This window comes from Amphibalanus amphitrite, unplaced genomic scaffold (assembly GCF_019059575.1).
Source record: "Amphibalanus amphitrite isolate SeventyFive unplaced genomic scaffold, NRLGWU_Aamphi_draft 000079F_arrow, whole genome shotgun sequence".
In the NCBI taxonomy this organism is placed as follows: Eukaryota; Metazoa; Arthropoda; class Thecostraca; order Balanomorpha; family Balanidae; genus Amphibalanus; species Amphibalanus amphitrite.
This window is the reverse complement of record NW_024881575.1, coordinates 759,980-783,009: the sequence shown is the minus strand read 5'-3', so window position 1 is coordinate 783,009 and position 23,030 is coordinate 759,980. Positions and strand designations below refer to the sequence as shown.

General features: G+C 45.1%; 1 protein-coding gene across 4 annotated transcripts in view; it reads right to left on the bottom strand.

Annotated features, from left to right (window-relative positions):
- The window catches only part of LOC122379524 (trafficking protein particle complex subunit 13-like), a 31,406-nt gene extending 16,463 nt beyond the window's left edge, over positions 1-14,943 (bottom strand). Inside the window, exons 1-2 of one of the 4 annotated variants that reach the window (XM_043361803.1) lie at positions 14,895-14,943; positions 362-449 (exon numbers count right to left, since the gene is read on the bottom strand). In XM_043361803.1, coding sequence (XP_043217738.1) covers positions 362-398 — 37 coding nt within the window. In that variant the 5' untranslated portion in view covers positions 399-449; positions 14,895-14,943. Of the gene's footprint in view, positions 1-361; positions 450-14,815 lie in introns of all 4 variants that reach the window. The other 3 variants (XM_043361800.1, XM_043361801.1, XM_043361802.1) reach the window with 3 other exon arrangements.
- Positions 14,944-23,030: the final 8,087 nt, after the last annotated feature.

The following is a 23,030-nucleotide window of genomic DNA, read 5'->3' as shown; positions in this document are numbered from 1 at the left end:
ATATAAGGGCCCAGGCGACCTGTAGTTCGGATGCGGTGAATACCCTTACCCTCGCCACCACTCGAGTGGAAGTGGCACTGGGTGGGAGGAGGGGTGCACTCGGCCCGACCTGGGGCGAGGGTAAGGGTATTCACCGCATCAAAACTACAGGTCGCCTGGGCCCTTATCTTGAGACTAATAGTACCAAGGGGTTTACCAATACATGGGGAGGCAGGCCCTCAGCCGAGAAGGATTAAAATAATATGAATGGGTAAATTTTGAAGAAAAAAAATACAATGGGTAACATGTGAAAAATTATGCATTGGAAAATAACTGTCACAGATACCCAACAGAAATGGCATATAATGAAATGCATTCCTACCTTTTAAAGCAACAATATGTTCTTCCTTGTTGTCCATCTTCTGCTCTGTCAGGTTGAGTCACAATTCTGGAAGCTTTGACTCATTAATCTGGAGGCAGACAGGAGAATAGTCATATAATTTCAGGTTTTTTGACAGTGACCAGCAAGTGACAAAACTCAAGGACATTGCTTTTAACCTATTTACAACTTATTATTCGAATGACAGTCAGCAATTGCTTATTTATTGATTCATCAGAAAACAAGGACAGGGCAGGGCCCACTAACCGCAAGAGTCAATAGTTCCCATGCAAACACAAACACAATCACATGCCCATTCAAACACACATGCATACAAACATCTACATCCATGCCTAAATGCTAACATCTAGATGAAATGTATTGGTATAGAGAAGTGCATGAAGATATGATGATTGATGGTAAAACGAAATGTTAAGGGACAGCGGGGTGACAAGGGGAAGGGAGTGGGACAGTTGCATTGGAAAAACTTTGAGTCAAATTAAATTCCTAATTTGAGGTTAAATAAAAACTTGAATGTGGTGCTTGACACTGTTTTGTTCTTGGCTACAGGACAAAATGGCACAGCTTTTCATGCAAGTGATTTTGTTGAAAAATGGTTTTGAAAATCATGCTACATTTTCACACAATTGAAACATCTCCAAAACATTGTGACAAACTAATAGGTGTCCAGGGAAAATAAATGCATAGGTGTAATGAGGGCAGTGAGGGCACTAAAGAGGCGGTGTAATGTCACATGTAACGCACATATTTCCTGAAAATGTTATAAATATCAGACAATTAATTCATAATCCTCTTTCTTTTTTACCAGATACCTACATGCATATTTTGGGGTAGAAGTGGTGTCTTAGTGACAGAGAAGAAAAAATAGAAAATAATATCTAAATATAATTTATTAAGTTTTCTTTCCGTAGGCATGGAAAGCACTAAATTCAACATAAAATGTTGGCAAGCTCATGCTTTTATCTCTAACACATCTAAAGTTATATAACAAAACATCTCAAAACTCCCTTAACCCGCGCCACACTGCACAGTGGGCCGATATGCCATTCTAGCGCGACAGGGCCTGAATCTTCGAACGGAACCCTTGGTTTTTCGCGAGTAATTCGCGTAAAAAGCGGCCGATCGCAACGAAACTTTCAGTACCCTCGCGATAACTACTTTTACAGCTAACCTAAAAATTTCATGACCCTGACCTTAATGATCTTTGACCTGTGACCTTCTTTCGAGACCATGTTTGGCCGGAATCGCGATTCAGCATATGTCGCCTCGCATTAGCCGCGGGTTTGCAGTCTTTCTTGGTTTGGAGCGTTCAAACATGGAATATTATGTTGCTCCCATGCATACGGGTGGGTGTCAAGGTCACCAGAAGGTCAGGTAAGGTCATTGTCCTTTGATGACCTTGGTTCACTTTTTCGAGTTTCACATGTTTCTAGGCTAGTTTTTGGAGCTGAATTCGAATCTAGCAACCATTTGAACATTTACTATGTAGCTTTGGTGCCTTCGTAACATGTTACAAAGCTGTCAGAGGCGGTTGCCACCTACTGCAAATACCCGGCAAAACCCTTACTGGTTAACCTGACCTGACCTGACCCGACCTGGCCTAAATGTATGAAGACATCATCTATGATCGTAAATAACATTATATTCGTGATCAGCACCCAAAAAAAAAAAAAACATAGCAGCCACCCTTTACGACGTTCTAACAGGTCCTGATTTTCCCGACTTTTGGGTCATTGACCTGACCTGGAAGGTCAACCGATGACCTAGGACCTTACAATTGGGTATCATCGGCTTCCTCTTGTCACGGGCAACACGCTCGTCTTTTCCGCGAAGCTCTAGCTCGATTAGGGGCGAAACAGCGGGGGGGTCCAACGGACCCCTTCTATACGTTCGCGGCTGGAAAAACACCACTAGGGGCGAGGGTTAAGCCAAATCTGAGGGCTTATTTCAGAAAGACCGCTAAAAGAGCAAGTGAATGCACTTTTCCGCGACGATGTAGCTCTATTGGTCCCCGAGGTAAGGGCCGGTTTTCGAGAAATGTTGATATATGCAACATTTTACCTTTGATGACCTCTGGTGACGTGACCTTTGACCTGACCTAGAAATGACTAATTACTCCATCTGGAATTTCGGGCGCTCTTTCGAATGCCACTTACTACGTGTCGCTATGTGGCCCAAGAGCCGAGTTAGAAGGGGAGTGTTCAATCAACACCTCCCGGCCCGGCGCGTTTGACGCCGAGCACCGGTCCGGCGCGGGTTGATGTTTGGCTGCTACATCCAAAGTCGCAAAAAGTCGCAAAAAATGACTGTTGGATCTTGTAGTGCAATGAATCATTGACATGTAGCGAGATTTTCGAAGCGGTACTCTGCGGTACTTTTTTTAAGGTCTATTTGTGTGTGACATCAATCATGTGAAATTATATTTTCGTCTTTAAATCTTTCCGGTGCCAATACATCATAACCAAGTAAGAGTTCGCCATTTTCATGTGGTTAAGTGTGTTTTACAGACCCGGAGCTATCGTTTGATGTATATAAATGTGGAATTCCTCCTCAAATTGTGATTGTTTTCGTGGATCAAATACGTTGTCGAAGAGTGCGGGGGACGAGTTCGGTCCAAACGATTCCGAAGTTCGTGTTTAAGCTGAGTTTTCGCCATGAAATAGCAATTGTGTTGGAAAACAAAGACCACAGCAATGTAGTATGATCATTTTTGAACAAATTAGTATAGGTTTCATTGCACATCCACAAAGTTCGATTTTTTTACCCATGTCGTGCTAGACCTGGCGATCGGCCCAGTGTGCACTGGGGGGGGGGGGGCTATTCGTAGCCCCCTCCCGTTTTTCTGCAATAACTTCCAAACCACTTGACGTATCGACGCCAAACTTTGAGTACCTTTGGCTGCATCAATTTGACACCTTGTGTCAAAATTTGAACTTCGTAGCTACCATAGGTCGGCCGGAAATGACGTCAGAGTGACGTCATGTTCGGCCGATTTCGACGCAAAACATTGAACCACGGCAATCGCTCCCAAGAGCTCAGTTTTTAAGCTAGATCCAATTTCTTTACATGAAAGGACTCAGATTTGACTGCGCCATCAAACTGCTATCTCGGATTTTCAAAATTTTGAAAATTTCGAAAAAAATATAATAATATTCAAAATTTAGGTATATTTTTATATTTTTTCAAAAAAAAAAAATGATTTTTCGAAAAAAAAACGGAATTCATGTGACGGAACGCATGCTTATGACTAACTCTAGCAAGTGTTAGCTAAATATCTTCAAAAATGGCCAAGTTATACGCATTATTGCAAAATTTCACCATTACTATTTTTTCAAATCAATTTTTCAGTACGTATTTGACATCGTACACCAATATAAATAGCACCATCGTGTTCCTGAGCTCAAACTGCATCCAATAGACACCTTTTTAAAGTTCAAAATTTGACCTTTTTTGACCTGAAAGTGACCTGACTAAAGCTAAATTCGACTCAAAATGACCTCGAACGACACAGACGACATCAAATTCGAAATCTATGGCCTAAATGGACCATAAAACATGTGACACGTGACCAACGCATGATATAATATTTCCGTGACCTGTGATGACCTGACCCTGACCTGAAAATCAAAGTACAAGTTTGGTACAGGGACCCGCAGTTGCTTCTGTACACACTAGTATTTCAGCGTATTCTTTGCCTGTGACACCGTTGGAGGCGAATTGGGAAATGATTGTGTGCTTATTAAAACCACCATCTGAAGGGCTTTAAACTGATGTGCTGCTCTCCTAATTCAGTGAACTTTGTATGGCTATATCAGCAAAACAATGTTTCCAGCGGTTTTTCCTGCCCCATTCCTTCTGAAACCTGGAACCGCTTATTCCATTTACTCCTGCCATCTGACGATGGTCGTGCTGACTACTAGTTCCGGCACTAGTTACTGCTCCAGTTTTGCACCCGGCACAAACTCAGGCGGCACCGGGCCGTGGCTCGACCATGGGGAGGGTCGGACCGAGCCGACTGCCTGGGGCGCGGTTAGATCGGACGCCCTGCTGGGGAAGGGGACGGGAGTGAGGGGGAGTGGAGGAGGTGGTCACGTGGTCCGTCCAAGCTCGCAGACGACCTGACCTGTCCTGCGCCCAGCCATGTTCCGTGATCCAAAATGGCACGAGAGCTGTGGAATGCCTGGAGGAGACGCTTCGAAAGCGAACTTCAGCAGCACTAATTTACCATATTCTGTGGAGATAAATTAATATTATCTTAATGCAGAAAAAATTGTATGCCCAAGCTGTATAAGCTGTATCTTTTTAAAAGTTGTAAATATAATTATTTTAGGGACTTATAGGTTTCGTATACACAGTGAATTGTGTTACAATAAGCCGTTTCGCTGTTATGGTTACTAACTGAATCTAGTTATCCTTTTTTCTCACAGGGAATGACAATACAATAACAATACGAATAAAACCAGACGTTTCGCACAAAAAAGTGCCTCCGTCAGTGGCAAGAAATAAGTAATTAGGCATACATGTTTTCTTTCGATAACATCGATCAAGTAGTTATCTTTATTTTTTTAAAGATATATTTTCAACAGTTTTTTAAGCACATCATGGAAGCTTATAAACATTTATGTATTTTATCGGCAACCCGGCTGGCCAGACCGAGACGGTGCCGCATTTAGTTCTCATCGATGTTAAACCTATACACTCATTTTTCTCCACTGACGAAGGCACGTTGTTGTCCGAAACGTTTGGTTTTATTCGCATTGTTTTTATATTGTCATTGTCCGTGAGAAAAACATACTCATATGGACTGGTCTCAGTTCATATAGAAATTGTTGCACATTCATCAACACAGATAAAATGAATATTAGCCCTCACCACACATATAAGTTAGAGGTAAGTAGACCGCGCCCGCTGTTTTACACCAATAAATCGCGGCAAAGCGAAGGATTGCGACGATTCTTTGGTGCCCTGGAGTTAATCAATTTTACAACTTCCCGGAAAATTAAATAGCCCTTATCATTTTTGCGTCTTGTCTGAGAATTTTAAATCCCTGAACCAAATAACCTTTAACCTGTGATTATTTTTCTCAAGATCATGTCAGGCCAGAATAGCAATTGAAAGTCAGCGCACATCTTCTGTGTGTTTCCATAGTCGTTTCGTGATTAGCAACGTCACAACATGTGAAATATATTATCTAATGTTTGTCTCATTAATTGTTGTGGGTGCCAAGGTCACGTGAAACTCAGGTTAAGGTCATTTACTTGAAATGATCTTGGTTAACTTCCTTAAATTTACACCTTTTTACTGTGGTTTTTAGGAAGTGTTGGTTTGAAATTTAGCACCCATTTTAGCATTTGAAAACTAGGCATACTTAGGTATCAGTTATAATGCCTATGCAATATGATGCAAGGCTGTAAATGCTGGTTAACATTCTATATAGCCGGCAGAACGCCTAATGGGTGATCTGGCGTGACCCGTCCTACCCCAAATGCTTTGATACATCATCTTTGATCAAAGCAAGTGCAAATTCGGAGTCAGAAGCAAGCCAAGTCCCAGCAAACTTCACTTGTAGAAATTCTAGCAGGACCCAATTTTCCGTGCTTTTGGGTTATTAACCTGATCTGGGAGGTCAACCAGTGACCTAGGATCTCAGCATTGACCAGTACATAAAAATAATTGGCTTCTTCTCGTCAGCGATGACCAGGACCCTCAAATCATCGGATTTCTCTCGTCACGAGCAACACGCTCTTTTTTATTTTTCAGCGAAGCTCTGGCTCTTTTTATCAAGGGCCGAATGGCTGAGGGTTTCTACGCCCCTCCGCTACATGTAAGACGCTGAAAAGAAATGCCTAAATAGGTGAGGTTTAAATATCGATTGCTTTTTAAGTGCCGAAGCCCGAAACACTTTAATTTACTTCGATAGCAGTTTTTAAGACCAACGAGCTCGAATAATATAACTTCTTGAACAATGTAAGCACCACATAAAATGAATCGTGAGAGAAGCGGCTCAAGATTAAGGAACTATGAGACACTTAATAAAAAACGGCATAGATTAGAAACTGCACCTAACTTGCACTGGTTTTTAAACCTTTTCGTTGCAGACTGGTAGATCAAATTTTAGGATTGATTTCAGCTGATGCTCAAATGGAGCTATTCATTCGTTCATTCATGCGACCATCCAATTCCATTCATAAAAGAAGCCAGTGACAAAATTGTTCATTTTAGATAAGTGTGAAATACAAACTCAATAAAAGTTTAATGATACGGCAAATTTGACAGCTTTTATAATGAACAGACAAATAACTTTAACGAATCAAGGTTGCGAGCCCCAAATAGGGGAGAGTGAGGTATAGATGAGCCAAGGCGCAAGTTTAGCCACCCCATGTTTCTCAGCTCCTACCGGTCCTATGGCGCTGATTGACTTGAGCTTCCATATGCCGTTCGCTTACGATGCTGCAGTCTTTCACGTGAGACGGCAACGTTCTCACGCTCAGCACCCGGTAACATGTGGTATCGCCCCTGATAACTAAGACATGTTTGGCTTTAACATGAGATTGTTGTTATCTGCGGTGCATGGTTATTTTCCTTAGCGGGTGTCATTAATCGAAAATGGCCACGGGTGGGGCAAGATGAGCCATTTTCACCTGGGGGAAGATGAGCCGGATAAGCCATTGATGTCTCCGCTGTCGAAAACCAAACTGAGCTGCGCTTGTTTCTGCTGAATAAAAATGGTAGGAAATTGTTTTTCTTTGTTGATTACACAAGTTGTAAGTGATTTGCAGATTATCTGAAGGATAAAATGATTTCTTCCGTGATAGAAAACTTGACGAGTTATTGGAAGGCTTAAAACAGTTACTTTTTGATGGAGGAAAAAAACTTTGCCATAAGTATGTATGCCATGGAGTAAATAAAAGAGCCCACTCTTCGCCGCGCCCGGGAAAAGAAGAGATTCGCTTTTTCCATCCATGCTCAACTTTCCCCACGACGTGTCTCAACTTACCCCGCCCATGGGGTAAGATGAGCAACGTGCAAGATGATTTTTGACGTAGCCTTTCAGTACAAAAATAAGCGGTATGAAACATTTCTGGCCACCATTACATGCGCAATGACCACTCTGTCCGTCCAACCCGTAAACGCAGAAAAATGATCAGTAAGGTAGCCTGTAGCTTACGAAAAACAAAAGCGGCTCAACTTACCTCATTCATCCCTACGTTACACAATTGAGGGCATTTTTTAGACCATCACAGTATTTGTCAACAATTGTTGTTTGGGGGGCTGGGGAGGGTGGTTACTGGCTCATACACTGTCCCCCCCCCCAAATAAAAGAAAACGAAACCGATCATCCGCGAAAAGAACTATTGAGCTCGAACCAAGGTGACGAATCGATTTATAGGTATGCAGGATGACTAACGATGCCACTTTTTGACTTCTTGTGTCAAATAAATTCCATCATCTGGATAGCACGTCAACATTCTATTTGACATTTTACAACAAACGTATACTATTTGGCGCGACTAGCCTCATAAATGTTCTGAAACTAAAACCGTTTCTTGGCAATTAACTTGGACCACGTCATCCCAGCTTATGCACGACAAAAATAAAATAATGCTTCAGGATCCTGGCCTGAATTCGAATGCTTAAAGTTTACTCAAAACGGGTGTGGCTGAGGCACTCTTCGCTACATCTCGTGACGGCCACCATTGTGTCGCATTTTTCGGTAAGCTATAAGTTAATAAGGAAAGGATTGGTGAGTGGGTTGAAAATAGCCCCCCCTCCACCCCCCCCCCCCCACCCCCTCCTTCTTCTGGAAACATAAGTAATCGAAAGATCTGGCGATGGTTTATCCAGCTCCTCTGCCGCCGCGCTGCGAGGCCTCGATTCGTTCGGTATGTGGCTTCCTGAGCGGTCCTCCCCGGAGGCAAGGTGAAAGGTCATGGCCTGTATCAGAAATTTATACGTTGCTGAATATGTTTTATAGTTCTTCCAAGGCCTTGGACACCGTTTTATTATATCCGATAAACATTGCACTTTCTTGTCAATCAATACATTTAAAGAAAACTTGACCATAATCTTATACTGCGGCAATTGTAGTTCTGCTTACGGTTGCCTCTTTATGATACGGGCCACCACCACCTCCACTGCGCTGGAGCTCAGGCGTTCTACCCCTCCCCGCTACGGACCGGCCCTCGGGCTAGGTGTGTTAGTACTGAGCGCAAACCTGTAGTAGTCACGTGACTTTCATTCACGTAGCGGGAACGGAAGCTATAGGCGATACCAAGGACGGGCTCTGGGGAGGCAACCGGCGCGGAAAAATAGCACAATTGTAGTTTTGGAAGAATATCTGTTGCGGTAAGAGGAATTATACAAAACATACGTGCTAGGAGCAAACATGTGTTATTCCTCCATACTTTGCGCTACATTTCCTTTCTCCAATGGCCAGCACTTAGCAAATAATAGCGCAATTCTAAATTGGTAATATATGTGTACAGTAGCAACTGCGGGTCCCTGTACCCTCAAGGTATCTAGAGCATCTGTTACCAAAAATGAGTGTGTAAACCAAAAATGAGCCTGATCTGACTTGTAAGACGGCGGCCAGAGCCCAAAATGTGAACAAGCCAAAATGCTAATAATTTTTACTTTAACCTGACCTGTGACGTCATCGGTGACCTCGAGGTCAATGAAATTAGGTTTCGCTCGACAGTTTTTCCGGGGCTATCAGACGCCGTTTGCATTTTGACGATCGGCCCAGTAGTTTCGGAGTTAGGAGGGGGGGGGGGCTGTGGAGAGCCCCCCGTAGGGCGTGTTATACGCAGACCCCAGTGGGGCGCGGGTTAACCCTCGCCCCCGCTGGGAAGCCAATTTGCCCCCCCCCCCCTGTGGTTTTTCCTGAATAGCAAGAAAACGGCGGAGGCAGCGCCGACAAATTTTCAGTACCTTACCGGGCATCAATTTGACACCTGCACAGAAAATTTCAAGTCTTAGGTCACCTTAGGTCAGGAGCTATTGAGGTCAAACTGAGGTCATGTTCGAGCAAAAATGAGCAAAAAACATGAAACCTTGAAACGCTCACTTAAGCTACAATTACTGAGCAATGTCAAAGTTCTTTGTATGGCCATGTAGAGAAAAGACGGCACTACAAAACTGTTATCTCAGATTTTCATTTTTTTTTTTTTGATTTTGACTCCTAAAAATTAAAAATGTTAATTTTTTAAGAAAAACGCAAAAACATCCCAAAGGTTTTTAAATTTCGGAAAAACCAGAATATATATGATAGGTAGGCCCTGCGCTATTCTATCTACATACATATTTTCAGATCGATACCTCTTTTTTTGGCCAAGGTATAGCGAAAAAACTGTTCAAAATTGATGTCAAATTTTTTAACTCAAGATAACGGTGAAAACAGGGCGCCTGGGGCGATTTGATCAAGGTTCGTGAAATTTACACGTGACGTTTATCATGTAGATTGTAGAAGGCCCCCGAAGGAGGAGAAGCTCCAAATGTCACGTGACTAATATGCCCTCCAGCGCCCTGTTTTCACCAGTGTCCCTTATCTTGACAATTCAAGACAAATGAAATACCATAATTCAAATTAGCACATTTTCCAGAAGCGTAGACTGTATCAGTATTTAGGTTAGGTTAGGTATATACGGAAAAGAAAGGTCCTGAGGGACCTGGGTGATTTCCGATCAGTGGCATTTCAATGTCTTCTTAGTTCCGTCTTGTTCTCGGTGACTTCGTTTCCTACTCGTCAGGCGTCTTCTTCACTGCCTTGGTCTCAGTTCGTAGACTCGGTGCGCCCAGAACTTGTCAAGTCGATTCTTGAAGGCGTTGACGCTTGGGGCAGATACAACGTCCGCTGGGAGTCCATTCCAGGCCGAGATGACGCGCGAACAGAAGGAGACCTGACGCAGCTGGGTGTTGACTCTGGGCTGTCTCAGTTTCAGACCGTGGTTCCTCGTTCTCTGGGACGGTTCTCGTTCCAGCAGGTCACCAGCTGTCACCTTCAGGCGTCCCGTCAACATCAGATACACTGTGATGACATCACCCCTCAGCCTCCTGTAGTACATGCTGGGGAGCTTCAGTTCCCTGAGCCTGTCCTGGTACTCGAGATGTCGCACGGAGTGGACGAACCTTGTCGCTCTCCTCTGCACCCTCTCCACGGCGTCTTGATCACCTCTGGACGTCGGTCCCCAGACTGAGTTGGCGTATTCTAGATGGGGCCTCACCATGGTCTTGAAGAGGATGGGCAGTGTAGTCTTGTCCAGTGACAGGAATGTGCGCTTGATGAGTCCAAGAATCCTGTTGGCGCGTCCCACTGCTGCTGCTGTCTGCTCATGGAACTTGAGGGTATCATCAACGAGCACCCCGAGGTCCTTCTCCTTCTTGACAACGGTCAGCTCAGTCTCGGCCATCCGGTACTCGAAACCAGGGTTTGTGCTCCCCAAGTGCATGACTTTGCACTTACTCCTATTAAAGGGGAGCTGCCACACAGCTGACCAAGCCTCCAGTGCTGATATGTCGTCCTGGAGAAGACCTCTGTCAATGTCACTGGACACCCTCCTGTACACCTTGGCGTCATCTGCGAACAGCTTGACGGTGCTGCTGATGGCGTCCGGTAGGTCATTGATAAATAACAGGAATAAGACAGGTCCCAGGACAGACCCCTGCGGGATCCCGCTGATGACATCAGTCCACTCTGAGAAGTGTCCCTCAACAGCAACACGCTGTCTCCTGTTACCGAGAAAGGCCTGAAACCAGTGTAACAAGGGCCCATCAACTCCGCAAGCCTTCAGCTTCAGCAGGAGCCTCCTGTGCGGCACGCTGTCGAAGGCTTTGCGAAAATCAAGATAAATGACATCCACAGCACTGCGCTCGTCAACAGTTCTCAGCCAGTCTTCAATTACCACCAGCAGCTGCAGTGCACAGGATCGTCCAGGTAGAAACCCAAACTGGTGCTCAGACAGTACGTTCTCCGTTATCAGGTGATCCAGCAGAGCGTCCCTTACAAAAGACTCCAGCACCTTGCAGCAGATGGAGGTCAAGCTCACTGGGCGGTAGTTTCCAGGCAGACTCCGGTCACCAGCCTTAAAGATGGGCGCGATATTTGCAGCTCTCCAATCCGCCGGGAGCTCTGCGGAGTCCAGCGATTTCTGGAAGATTGTCTTCAGGAGGTGGCTTAGTGGGCTCGCCAGTTCCTTCAAGATCCGTGGGTGGAGCTCGTCTGGTCCTGGGGACTTGTTTATGTTCAGTGCCTCTAATCTCTTCTTCACTTCTCGTGCAGATATCTCAACCTCAGTTAGTCTGGTACCGTTGAACCTGGAAGTAGCCTGTGGAGTATGTTGATCTTCAACAGTAAACACACCACTGAAGAAGTGACTGAGTGTCTCTGCCTTCTCTCTACCGCTGTGGGCTCTTGAGTTGTCCTCTCTCTTCAACTCTTCTACTCTTGCCTTCGTCTTGAGTTTAGCCCTGACATACTTCCAAAAGCATTTAGGGTTCCTTGTGACATTCTTCGCCAGGTTGTTCTCATGTTGTCTTCTAAGTTTTCTTGACAGCTTCCTTAAGTCATTCTTTGCCCGTTTGAAATCCGCCAACGATCTTCCATCTCCAGAGCGGCGGTAGAGTCCATACAGATGGTCCTTCTTCCTCTTGGCTCGTATCAGCTTGTTGTTACTGTATGGTTGTCGCTTGTTCCTTACAGTCTTCATTGGTATGTACCTTGCTTCGAGACACTTTATCAATTCCTTTAGACAGTTCCAACCCTCTTCAACTCCTAGGTTCTGCACCCTGTGACTTATATCTGATGTTTCAATATCATGGGCCATGCTTTCAAAATCCGCATTTCTCATATCCTTCACAAGAGCACGCTTCGGACATACATCAGCATAACATCTTATCTTGAAAATCAAGCAGTCATGGTGGCTGTTTCCAATAGGTGGCCGGTGGTTCAGGTCCTGTATCATGCTCTCTTCTGACGTCAAGACCAGGTCCAAGAGACTTGGTGTTTGGTTGGGCATGAAGTGGGTTGGTGAACACACATGTTGACTCAAGAAGCAGTGCTGGATGGTTTGGATGAACTTGTGCGTGTAGTGCTGGTCTCCTGCAGTCAACATTCCCAGACTCCAGTCAATTTCTCTGTAGTTGAAATCGCCAACTAGTACAAGGTGACTTGGCTGACTGTCACACACCTCCTCCAACAGGGTACACAGGGCCTCTGTGGATCTATGGCCGTCGCCGCTGGGGCTCCTGTACACAGCACCAAGCACTAACATGTCGCTGTTCCTCAACTTAAGCTTAACAAACACAGCTTCTTGAAAGAGACTGCCAAACTTGACCTCTGCTGGCCTTAGCTCACACCGTACCATGATTCCGACACCTCTTATGCTTAGCAGTCCCAAATTCTCTAGTTCCGGATCAAAGTTGAGATATGTTGTGTAGTCTTCTCCAACTGAAAAGAATGACAGTGACAGTGGTCTTCGTTGCGCTTTAGGTACACACTCAGTGAGGACCACTATATCCGGCTTATCATCTTCAATTCTCACCAACAGTTCATCCATCTTGTTTGGGAGCCCATCAATGTTAGTGTACATAACTTTTAAAACCTTAGGTACCTCAGCATGCAACACGTCACCCAGGTTCGTGCCATTTGCACACACATTCTGCATAGGTGCTGTGAAATTGTTGTCATGCAGCATGGGACAGGTCACATTCACATTATCACTCCAGCATGCAGTTTGTAAAAGCGATTTGCAGGCAGCATGGGCAAGCTGGGCCCCATCCACACCTTTCATGCGAAGATATCCTAGCAATATGTCTTTTACTCTCTCATTTAGTCAGACTGTACTCCCGTGATCAGCTCGATCACTCTGTCCTGCCTCAGGGTTTGGCTGCAGAATAACGACCCTTCCTCTCTGTATACGGACAGTTTTTCCTTCCTCTCGGAGCCTCTTCGCCTCAAGTCGCAGCTTGCGGTCCTTCTCCCTCTCCTCAGGGGTCCTGTCTGGAGAGAGGAACACCCCTCGGTACCTCTCACTGTCTCGCAGCTGTGGAGCCATCCTCAGTATGTCCCACTTTGTCCCTTCTTCGACCAGTGAAACTATCAGTGGTCGTGGTCGATCCTGCTGCCTTTTCCCTGCCCTGAAGACCTGCTTGATGTTGGTTGAGATGTGCAGCTCTTCCCGGATCATATTCTTAAATGCCTCAATGTCCTTCTCAGTTCTTCTTTTTGGGTCCTCGTCCACACTCTCTGGAAGGTTATGCACCACAATATTTTGCTTCCGCCTTTCCTTGTCAAAGAAGTCACCAACAGATTTGACCAGAGTCTCGCCTGATCCAGACTCTGCAGTAGTTCTCACTTCTCTTGCTGATATGGCCTCTATCTTGGCTCCCAGTGACTTGATTGCCTCTGCATAGGTTCTCCTCTGCTCTTGTTCTGTAGAAACAACTACTTCAGCTTGATCTTCCTGGCACTTGATCTTTTCCTCAATGCGGAGCACAGTGTCTGATACTTGCTTTGTCTGCTCCTCACAAGACAGGTGGCATGCTTTGATCACGCTTGCCTGTTCTTCAAACTGCGTCTTGAGATCATTATACATTTCTTCCTGCACTCTACATAGGTCCCTGCTGCTACTTGCTACACCCGCAACTGCTCGTGCCTGGTCCACCAGCAGCTCCTTGAACTCGGTCAGGGATCTCCCAACCTGCTCTGAGAGGTCCAGTCCTGCCCGTGTAACAAGGGATGGGATGAGCGCCTGGCAGAATGAACAGACCCAAAATATCTTGAACCTGCGGAGAGCATCAAACTCCTCGGCTGACTGAAGCTGACACATCATGTGGTACCACCTGTTGCAGACATCACAACATATGCATGTGTCCTCCTTAATCTCCTTATTGCAAGCCTTCCCTGAACTACCACGGCAAATATATTCATCCTCCTCCTCCCCCATCTGTCCATCTCTACCTCCCTGATCACTTCTGGCTCCATCTCCACCTTGTTTACTTCCACGCAACATGAAGGTTACCTTCTTTGACGAACCTGGCGCAGTCTTGGAAGGGGCCAGTTTGAGTTTACCTGGCACTTTATCTCCCGCTTTTGCTTCAGGCATGAATATCCAATGCTCTGTTACTTTCCAAAGCAAACAACAGCAAAAATCTTGCAGATTATGCACAAAATCACCCAAGTTTGGAGGACCAGAGGGAGGACAACCGATCGGCAAGGAAGCGGGAACCTGACTTCATATAACTGGCTAAAAAGGCCATTAATGGTGAATGAACCTCACATATTTTGTGACAGAATATGCAAAACATTTCAAAAAATAGATTGTGTGCCCTTTAACACCCCATCCACATCAACATTGGTGATTGGATTGTGGGGTGTCAGTGTCCAGTGGGCATTGGATGACCATTTCTTGGAATATAGATGTCCCTTCACACCCTCACCATCGAGAAACGGAATACTGAATAAAATGAAGAACCTGTTGGGAAAAAATCCTTGGCGCCACATTTACAAGGTACCTACTATGCCAATTTTCAGGAAACTCAAGCGGCAACAGTCATGGGACATGCCTAAGAGCTGGACTTTTTGCACGCGTTCCCCGCCAGGGGGCGCCACTGAGGAAGCACCCTCTGACGTCACGATAAAACTGCGCGCACTGGCGTATTTACAAATTGCAACCGAGCTCCGCCGTAGGGTATTTTATTTCCGCCGTACTGTATTTCACTTGGGGGATTTTCTACCATACATCTGCCTGAGCTTAGGGTAATTACAATTTGTCGGCGACGTTAAAAAATGATGCACCTTTTTTCGCAGTATGGGATATCGCATGTGCATATTTCTGCCTTTTTGGGTGCGCTTTATCGGTTTTTCGTGAGTAACTCGCGTAAAAACGGTCCGATCGCGACGAAACTTTCAATGCCCCCGATTTTATCAATTTTACACCTACCCTGAAAATTTCATGACCCTGACCCAATTGACTTTTGACATGTGACCTATTTTTCGAGACCATGTTTGGCCCGAATCGCGATTCGGCGTATGTCGGCTCGCATTAGCCGCGCGGTTGCAGTTTTCACGTGGTTTCAAGCGTTGAAACATGTGATATGATGCTGGTCCCATGCATTAGGGTGGGTGTCAAGGTCACCTGAAGGTCAGGTCAGCTCAATGACCTTTGATGACCTCGGTTCCTTTTTCGAGTTTTACATGTTTCTAGGCTAGTTTTTGGAGCTGATTTCGAATTTAGCAACCATTTGAACATTACAGGGGGTGTAACGAAATTATCCGGACACCTTTCTTCCCGCTGCATAATTAAAAAGCAAAACAATCTGGTATTGGTACTTTTTCTTTTAACTGAGCTTGTAGCCACCTTTCATAAAAACACAGTGATGAATGTTCTGGAGCATTTCAGCCAATGGATTCTCCAGCACACTGGCTTTGATGCGGACCAACATCGTCTAAACCTGTGCCTGCGGTTGAGCAGTGCTTATGGCGGGTGGCCCTTCATACACCTCCTGCTGAACAAGAGCCGACAGGTTTTCGGACTTTTTCCAAGTCATAAGCGTCAGCCCAGAATGATTGAAGGTTCTATCGGCATCACCTGAGCCCTGATCGGCGGCCGGCTAGTACTCTTGCCCGCGCTCACATACGTGCACGTTACCCCGGCAACGGGCTATTGACCAATGAGAAGCGAGAAAAGTGTTACGTCACTGCGATTTTTCATGTATGTACCTGTGCCCCCCGGACGTGACGTAGTGTGCTCGCGCGCGTGCAGGGTCTCTGCGATCGAAAAAGAGCGCTAGCAGCGCGCCACTCGACGCCGCAATTGTCAAAAGCGGCGTGTTAGTATGCTTTATTATGAATGATGTGTGTAAAAGTGAGTTTTTGGGTTGTTTATTTGGAGGAAATGGTTGGAATAAATTAAGTTATTTTTATTTCTGTTGGTTGGAGTTGTTATTCAAAAGATTTCGGTCTATACCATTGATATTTACTGAAAATACCTTCGCTTGAATAAATTGCAGATATTTGGCAACTGAAGTGTTAGGTAAGCATAAATGATATGTAAAAAGGTAAGAGACGCCCTGATTATCATTTGTGAAACGAAAATATATGAATTTTCCTTATAAGACTCGCTCAATATGCTACTCCGCGGTTTATGCCCCGAGGGTGTCCGAGGGTTCCCGTTAGTTTGTCGTTGGCGCTCGGCTCGCGCGCGAGCCGACGTCACCGCCTGTGACGTCAGCTCGCGAAATACGTCATACCCTGCACACAAAATAGCCGGCTGCCGAACAGCGCTCAGTACAAGTTCAGAAGCAAACAAACATTGCGCCAGATTTCGTATGAAACGCGCCATCGTCCTGAAGTTTCTACCACAGACGGTAGTTCAACCGCAGCCGTAGTGCGAAAACCCCTGCCCACCTTACCCCACGGCGGAGCTCGGTTGCAATTTGTAAATACGCCGCGCGCTGTGCGCACGGCTCTGTAAGCAAGTACTATAGTGGTGGTTTCATGATGGAAATTGGAATAAGTATTTTGACGTTGTAAAATTTCAAGCCGTTTTTGTGAAATTAATTAGTAAATGCATTTCAAAAGTATTTATTTAAAGTGTGGAAGGAGAATAATTAGAAGAACATGCATATTTTTGTTCCAATAGCTTATTATGTGAGACATGATCGGTACTAACGGGTACTTCTAAGAAATAGTGAAGAAGTACCAAACAGCCTGCTCGGCTACGATCGTCAGCTGTCCTTTGGAGCTGGACTTCAACGCTGTAAAAAAAAATGTGTGCTGAATTAATTTTTAGTTTCACCAAAATATAAGCAATTTATCATTTCCTTTTCACTTTTGTAATTATTGTTGAGTGAAGAGACATGTTGCTAGTTCTGACAATATAAATTATTAGATAAAAAAACGAAATGCGACGGTAAGTATCTGCTACTAAATTATCACTTTAACTAAATACATGGAGAATCTTGCTACCATTGCTTATAAAACGTGCTTATCAATACACAAATGTTTTATTTCAGACAAGAAGGATTTATTTGCCTGAAGTCTTGCGTCATGTGCTACTGCTTTGATTCCAAAGACGCTCTCCGGGTCGGGGTAATTTAGTTCTTCATCGATCGATAAGAGATTTTGATTCCATTGATATCCAAATTGATAAGCTCGGCACCATGGAGTAAGGGCGTCCCCACAGGGGTGACGCAGGAAATATGAATGGCGTTTACACCGACAGTAGTTTCCCACAGCCGGCAATGGGAATCTCCTGTCGGTGTAAACGCTACTATAGTCCCATCCAACTCAAACACTGGGGAATATCCCCGCACTTTTGAGGACGGAAATCTATGGACCTGCTCGAAAAATAGTGGATAAAATACGGCGAGCTTTCAGTTTTATGGTTGGGTCTCCCTTCCGAGGCACATATTTACGAGGGATATTGGGTCATATTCCCCCGGCGTCCTGATGATCGGCGCCCAGCTCAACGTCGAAGGCGCCCTGATACGCGGCACTGCTATCTGTGAAGGTGCCCAGGCTGCTGCCGCTCGAATTTTGGTCGCCTACTTAACAAAACCTCCGTTGGTGCCATCTCAGTTTCCTCGAGGTCAGGTTACCTTCACACGCCGTTGGCTACCTTGGCTGGCCGGCGACTCGTTCCCCTCGTGGCGACGCTCTTGACATCCAGTCAAAAGTTAGTGGCTGGCGCCCCCAGTGGGGGCCGGGGAAGGGGCAGTGGGCCTCCACGTTGCTCTCTTCCCGAGCCTATGGTGACTTGGTTCAACTCTCCTCAATAGAATCTGGATTCTGCACGCTGTATGAACATGGGTGTATTGTATTGTATTGTATTGAACAATCATGAGCGATCCACATTCTGAAAGTGCGTGGCGATTACTGCTCAGACACCACTACGGACAATACGGACAGTGGGTGTGACAATCAGTGGTGCCATTCATATAGAGGGTGTCGTATATGAGCGGAGAGGCAACAGTACAGCTGAGCGGAGACAACATTAAAACAACAGTACAACTGGCGTTGCATGGAGCTGCAGGCAACCGGACAGCGGAAGCTTGCGAAAAATAAACAATTCGTCACTTCAACGTATAAACAATAGTAAAAGCAACATAAACACATATTCTCATGGTCGAACCCATGCACTAGCGGCTCACGGCGGGCACAGGCGCGCAGTGCGGTAGCGGTACCGGATCACACGTCATGGGCGTTGTCTCAGCATAGGTTGTTATGAGCGGAGAGGCAACAGCACAGCTGAGCGGAGAGACAACATTAAAACAACAGTACAGCTGGCGTTGCATGGAGCTGCAGGCAACCGGACAGCGGAGGCTTGCGAAAAATAAACAACTCGTCACTTCAACGTATAAACAATAGTAAAAGCAACATAAACACATATTCTCATGGTCGAACCCATGCACTAGCGGCTCACGGCGGGCACAGGCACGCAGTGCGGTAGCGGTACCGGATCACACGTCATGGGCGTTGTCTCAGCATAGGTTGTTCGCAATCTAGTTGAAGCCTAAGAAGACGGCCAGTGGGGTCTCACTGCTGCTGAGGCGACCTCGGAGACGATGCGTCGCCCCTCCTGTCGGCGACCTGCGGTGAGCAGGACTCCAGATAGCTGTCTGGCACGTTGCCGACACTGCCAGACGCTGTCAGCAGGCCTCACTGCTGCAAGTGATGTGCAGATGGACGCCAGGTGACTTCGTCTGCAGGCGATTCCGGAGACCGCGGCCTCACCAGGCAGCGCCACCTGCATCGCCATGTCGGTGTTTCTAGAAATGGAAAAATAACAGTATCGGTGAAGGACAAGCAATACAATGTATTCTGTTTTCCTCTCTTGCAGGTATACGTAATCTACAATTATCATTGTTCCTATTTCATTCAACTGAACCTGAAAATTCCATATTGGAACATTGTTTGACTAAATTTGTGTAGTTGGGAACAGGGGCGACGCCACGGTGCGACGACTGGAGGGGACATTGACCATTTTGGAGGGGACGAGGACCATTTCAAGTCGATTCTTTCCATGCAACGCCATAGGCGTAATATTAAAATTTTAAAAAGTGGATGGGACGAGATCCCCTCCGTCCCCCCCCCCCCTGTGGTGACGCCCTTGGTTGGGAAGCAGATTCTGATTGTTTGAAATACATGTTTGGCTGAACAGTGCGGAAAATATTTCTTTGATCACCATAGCTGCAACAAAAATACTGAGACAGAAAACATTTGCGCTTACCTGGCTCCTTAGTCAGTCCCGCACAACGGAAGTGGTACCATTTATCGCAGCCGTCGCATCCGACCATCGGTGCTGCACTGATGCTGCTGCACTCCCCACATTCCCAGCACCTTAGGAGCGTCTTGGCTGTGAAAAGACTACATGAGTCATGGCGCATACATGAATAGTAAGATGTTTTATATGTTTAACATCGCATAGCAAAGACACAACAGCTGGGAGTCAAGCGTAAGGACTTTTGACAATGGTGTTTGAACTCAGTGGGGTGAGGTTTGGTTGGTCAAGAGTGGTCATTTTTAGCAATACTGTTTTCGACTACAGCTTTGCTAGCTATGACTACGGTGATGATGTCATGGTAATCAAATTTGACCACCATTATACCAATTTTGCACCCTGGTGGAGAAAACACAAGTTTCAGGTTACGGGAAGTAAGATAGGAAAGTTATTCCGGCAGTTCTTAAAAGAAGACAAAGAATCTTGATTCTGGCTGTTGTAAATGGGGGTCCAAAGTTGAACAGAGCCAGCATTTGGCGCTGAAATTCAAAGTTTGAACACAAAGAAAAAAGGTGCTTGATATCACTATAAAAGTTTATATCAGGGGGAAATGGATGCATTCACGTAAAAGCGCACAAAAGTACTCTAGCAAAGTGGATTACTTAGGTACTGAAAATATCTTGCCAAACAGCTGTTCGGAATATCAAATCTGACATACAGAATTTTCAATGGCCATTAAAATAATATCATATCACCATTTTCCCAGTGAGTGTTGTCATTTTAACTTTTAAGCAAGAAAAGCTTTGCTAAAAATGACGCTTGACGAAGCCTCATCCTACTGGGCTGTCTGACATGTCTCCCTGTAAACAACATGTGGCCCTTATATGGTATATATGATGAATATGTTAATAATACAGAGAAAACATATAATTTTTTTTATGATTCTCCTCGGACGTTGTCTGAAGTTACACATTTGTCTTTTCTGCGCAGCATTTGTGTTTGCCATTTACCGCACCAATGTTCGCCAGCGGTGGTGACTTTTCCTTACCTGCTCACGAAACGTCACACACGACATGACGTCACCCGAAGACGTCATCAAAAAGTCCAGCTCTTAGGCGTGTCCCAGTCATGGAGCCGTTGCTTTCTGTCGCTTTCTGTTGTAAACAAACAAGGTTCATGCATTATTAGGGCCCGAATGCATATAACATTTACGTGAGATTACCCACAATGCTCGGACACGTTGATGACGTCACTGGTGGCTTAAATATTTGATATGCTCGATCCAAGGCTATGTAGGGGAAGGAGGGTGAATTGCGCCACCTTAAGGAAAAACGCTAATTGTAAGAAAACCACTGGAGATGTAAGCATGCACTGGTAACCATTTTAGAGAGGAACTCATTGGCTACGATTTAAGGGCCTCCCGATCAATTAAGAATGTTTCGTTTGCTTCTGACAGCTGCTTTTTCAGAAACATGCAAAAGGGCGCATTTGCCAACAACTGCTGTAAATTGCGCCAGGGGGATGGCGCAATTAGAATCCAATTGTGCCCTATCCTTTAACATGGCTAAGCAAAGGAGACGGAATGCATACACTCCGGCATTCTATGTCATTGTGGCTTACTTGAACATGTATTATGTGAATCAAACTCGATACATAATAAATGTAGATATAAATTGCGATGTTTTTTTGCGCAGGTAAATAACTTTACTTGTGTCCGGTATGCTTGTGAAGTGGAACGAAAACGTTTGATGTAACCGACTAGATATATATGAACGTATGCGCCTAGACGGTTATATTTTCAATCGTTTCTCTCAAAATTAATATTTTTTATTGCTTTTACAACTTTTTTGACATCAGTTTTTACTTTGTATCATAGCTGTCACCTCTCACGCCTGTGTCCATGTTAAAAATGCCGTATTTTGTCAATTACACCGCAAGTTCATAGCCCAAATGGCAGCTACATTATAAGTTCGATGAGAGAAATAATTTTTGGACTGACGATGGCGGGTTGCTCCCCTGCCTGACATCAAACTCCTTCTTTATTGCAATCAGTTAATGATGCATTCATACTGTCGTGATACAATAGCTACACCATTATTCTATTTGCGCCCCCCTGGCGCAATTGCCATGGGCGCAATTAAAATTGAGGTACTTTTTAATAAAAGCGTAGAAGTTACCATAAAGATGCTAAAGGATGTTTACTGTTTCAGTGAAATATAATGAAAAAAGGATTTTTCTTTCCAAATATCACTCTCAAAATCACACATGTATCGCCTATTTTTATAGCCAACGGTTCAAAATGATGCAAAAAAGTTAAGAAAACGCGCTAATATCTTCGATGGCGTAATGAACCTTGCTGATTGGCTTTATCGGGAAGCTTGGGCCATAAAAGGAACTATCCAGTGGTGAAAATAATGTTTTCGAAAACAAAATGCTGAACATGCCATTGAATTCGTGGGAATGTGGGTGGGCGCAATTGGTTAGGAGGGCGCAATACACCCACTTTCCCCTAAACCGCTCGATCTAAATGTACTACATATCTTTAGTGCCCTGGTACTATCGATGCAGGGTTTTCTATCGATATGAGAACTTTGATTTGCAAAGCGGGAAGATCGCACGTGAACATGACTTTTGACCTCTCTAACAAGATTGAGATCGCGGGTTCGAATCCCATCGGCGGCAAGAAATTACCGTACCTACCCTTTATCGAGTTTTGCAATCCGTTATTAGATTGGGAGCTAATTTTCAACGGCGAAATGGATGACCGTTGACCCGAGTGAAAAGATGGCACGAGTGCTGATAATTTTCATCTTCCCGGCAGACCCATGCATATTTCTTGGCATGGTGTATTGTATCAAAAGTGGAAATAGCCGCCCGGCTTTAGTTCGCCAGCCTTGTCAATAGATGGCAGTACCACAATATGGGCAGCGGATTGCGCAATTGACGTCAAATTTTCGTTATCTGCTAAGAATTGAATGGCGGATCTTTTCATGCAAGAATCAAGTAAATCGGTCCACAACTTTTCTAGCAACAGAGATATGAAGTCAAACACCGTGCCAGAGCGGCGGCGCGGCGGCCGGCGGCAGCCGTTACGCGCTCGGCCCCCGCCGAAGTTAGTTGGTAGCACTGCTGCTCCACGGCGTACATTTCCTACCAGCCCATAGGGTTTACATGTTAAATGGCCTGTTTTCGGCGAGCGATATCTCGGTCAACCTTCGAAGGAATCAATGGTTCTTAGTCTCAAATGATAGATTGATGAATTTTCTTTCGACAATTCCTCTACCATTTTTCACGAAACCCAGCCGATCTTCTACGGCGTACAGGGTAAAGATTTCTCTGCACGCCAGCACTAGAGGTGTCAATTTCAGAAAACGTTTGTCCAAAGTCCGTCCAATGTCCAATGCTTACGTCGATTGTCCGTCCAAAAATGT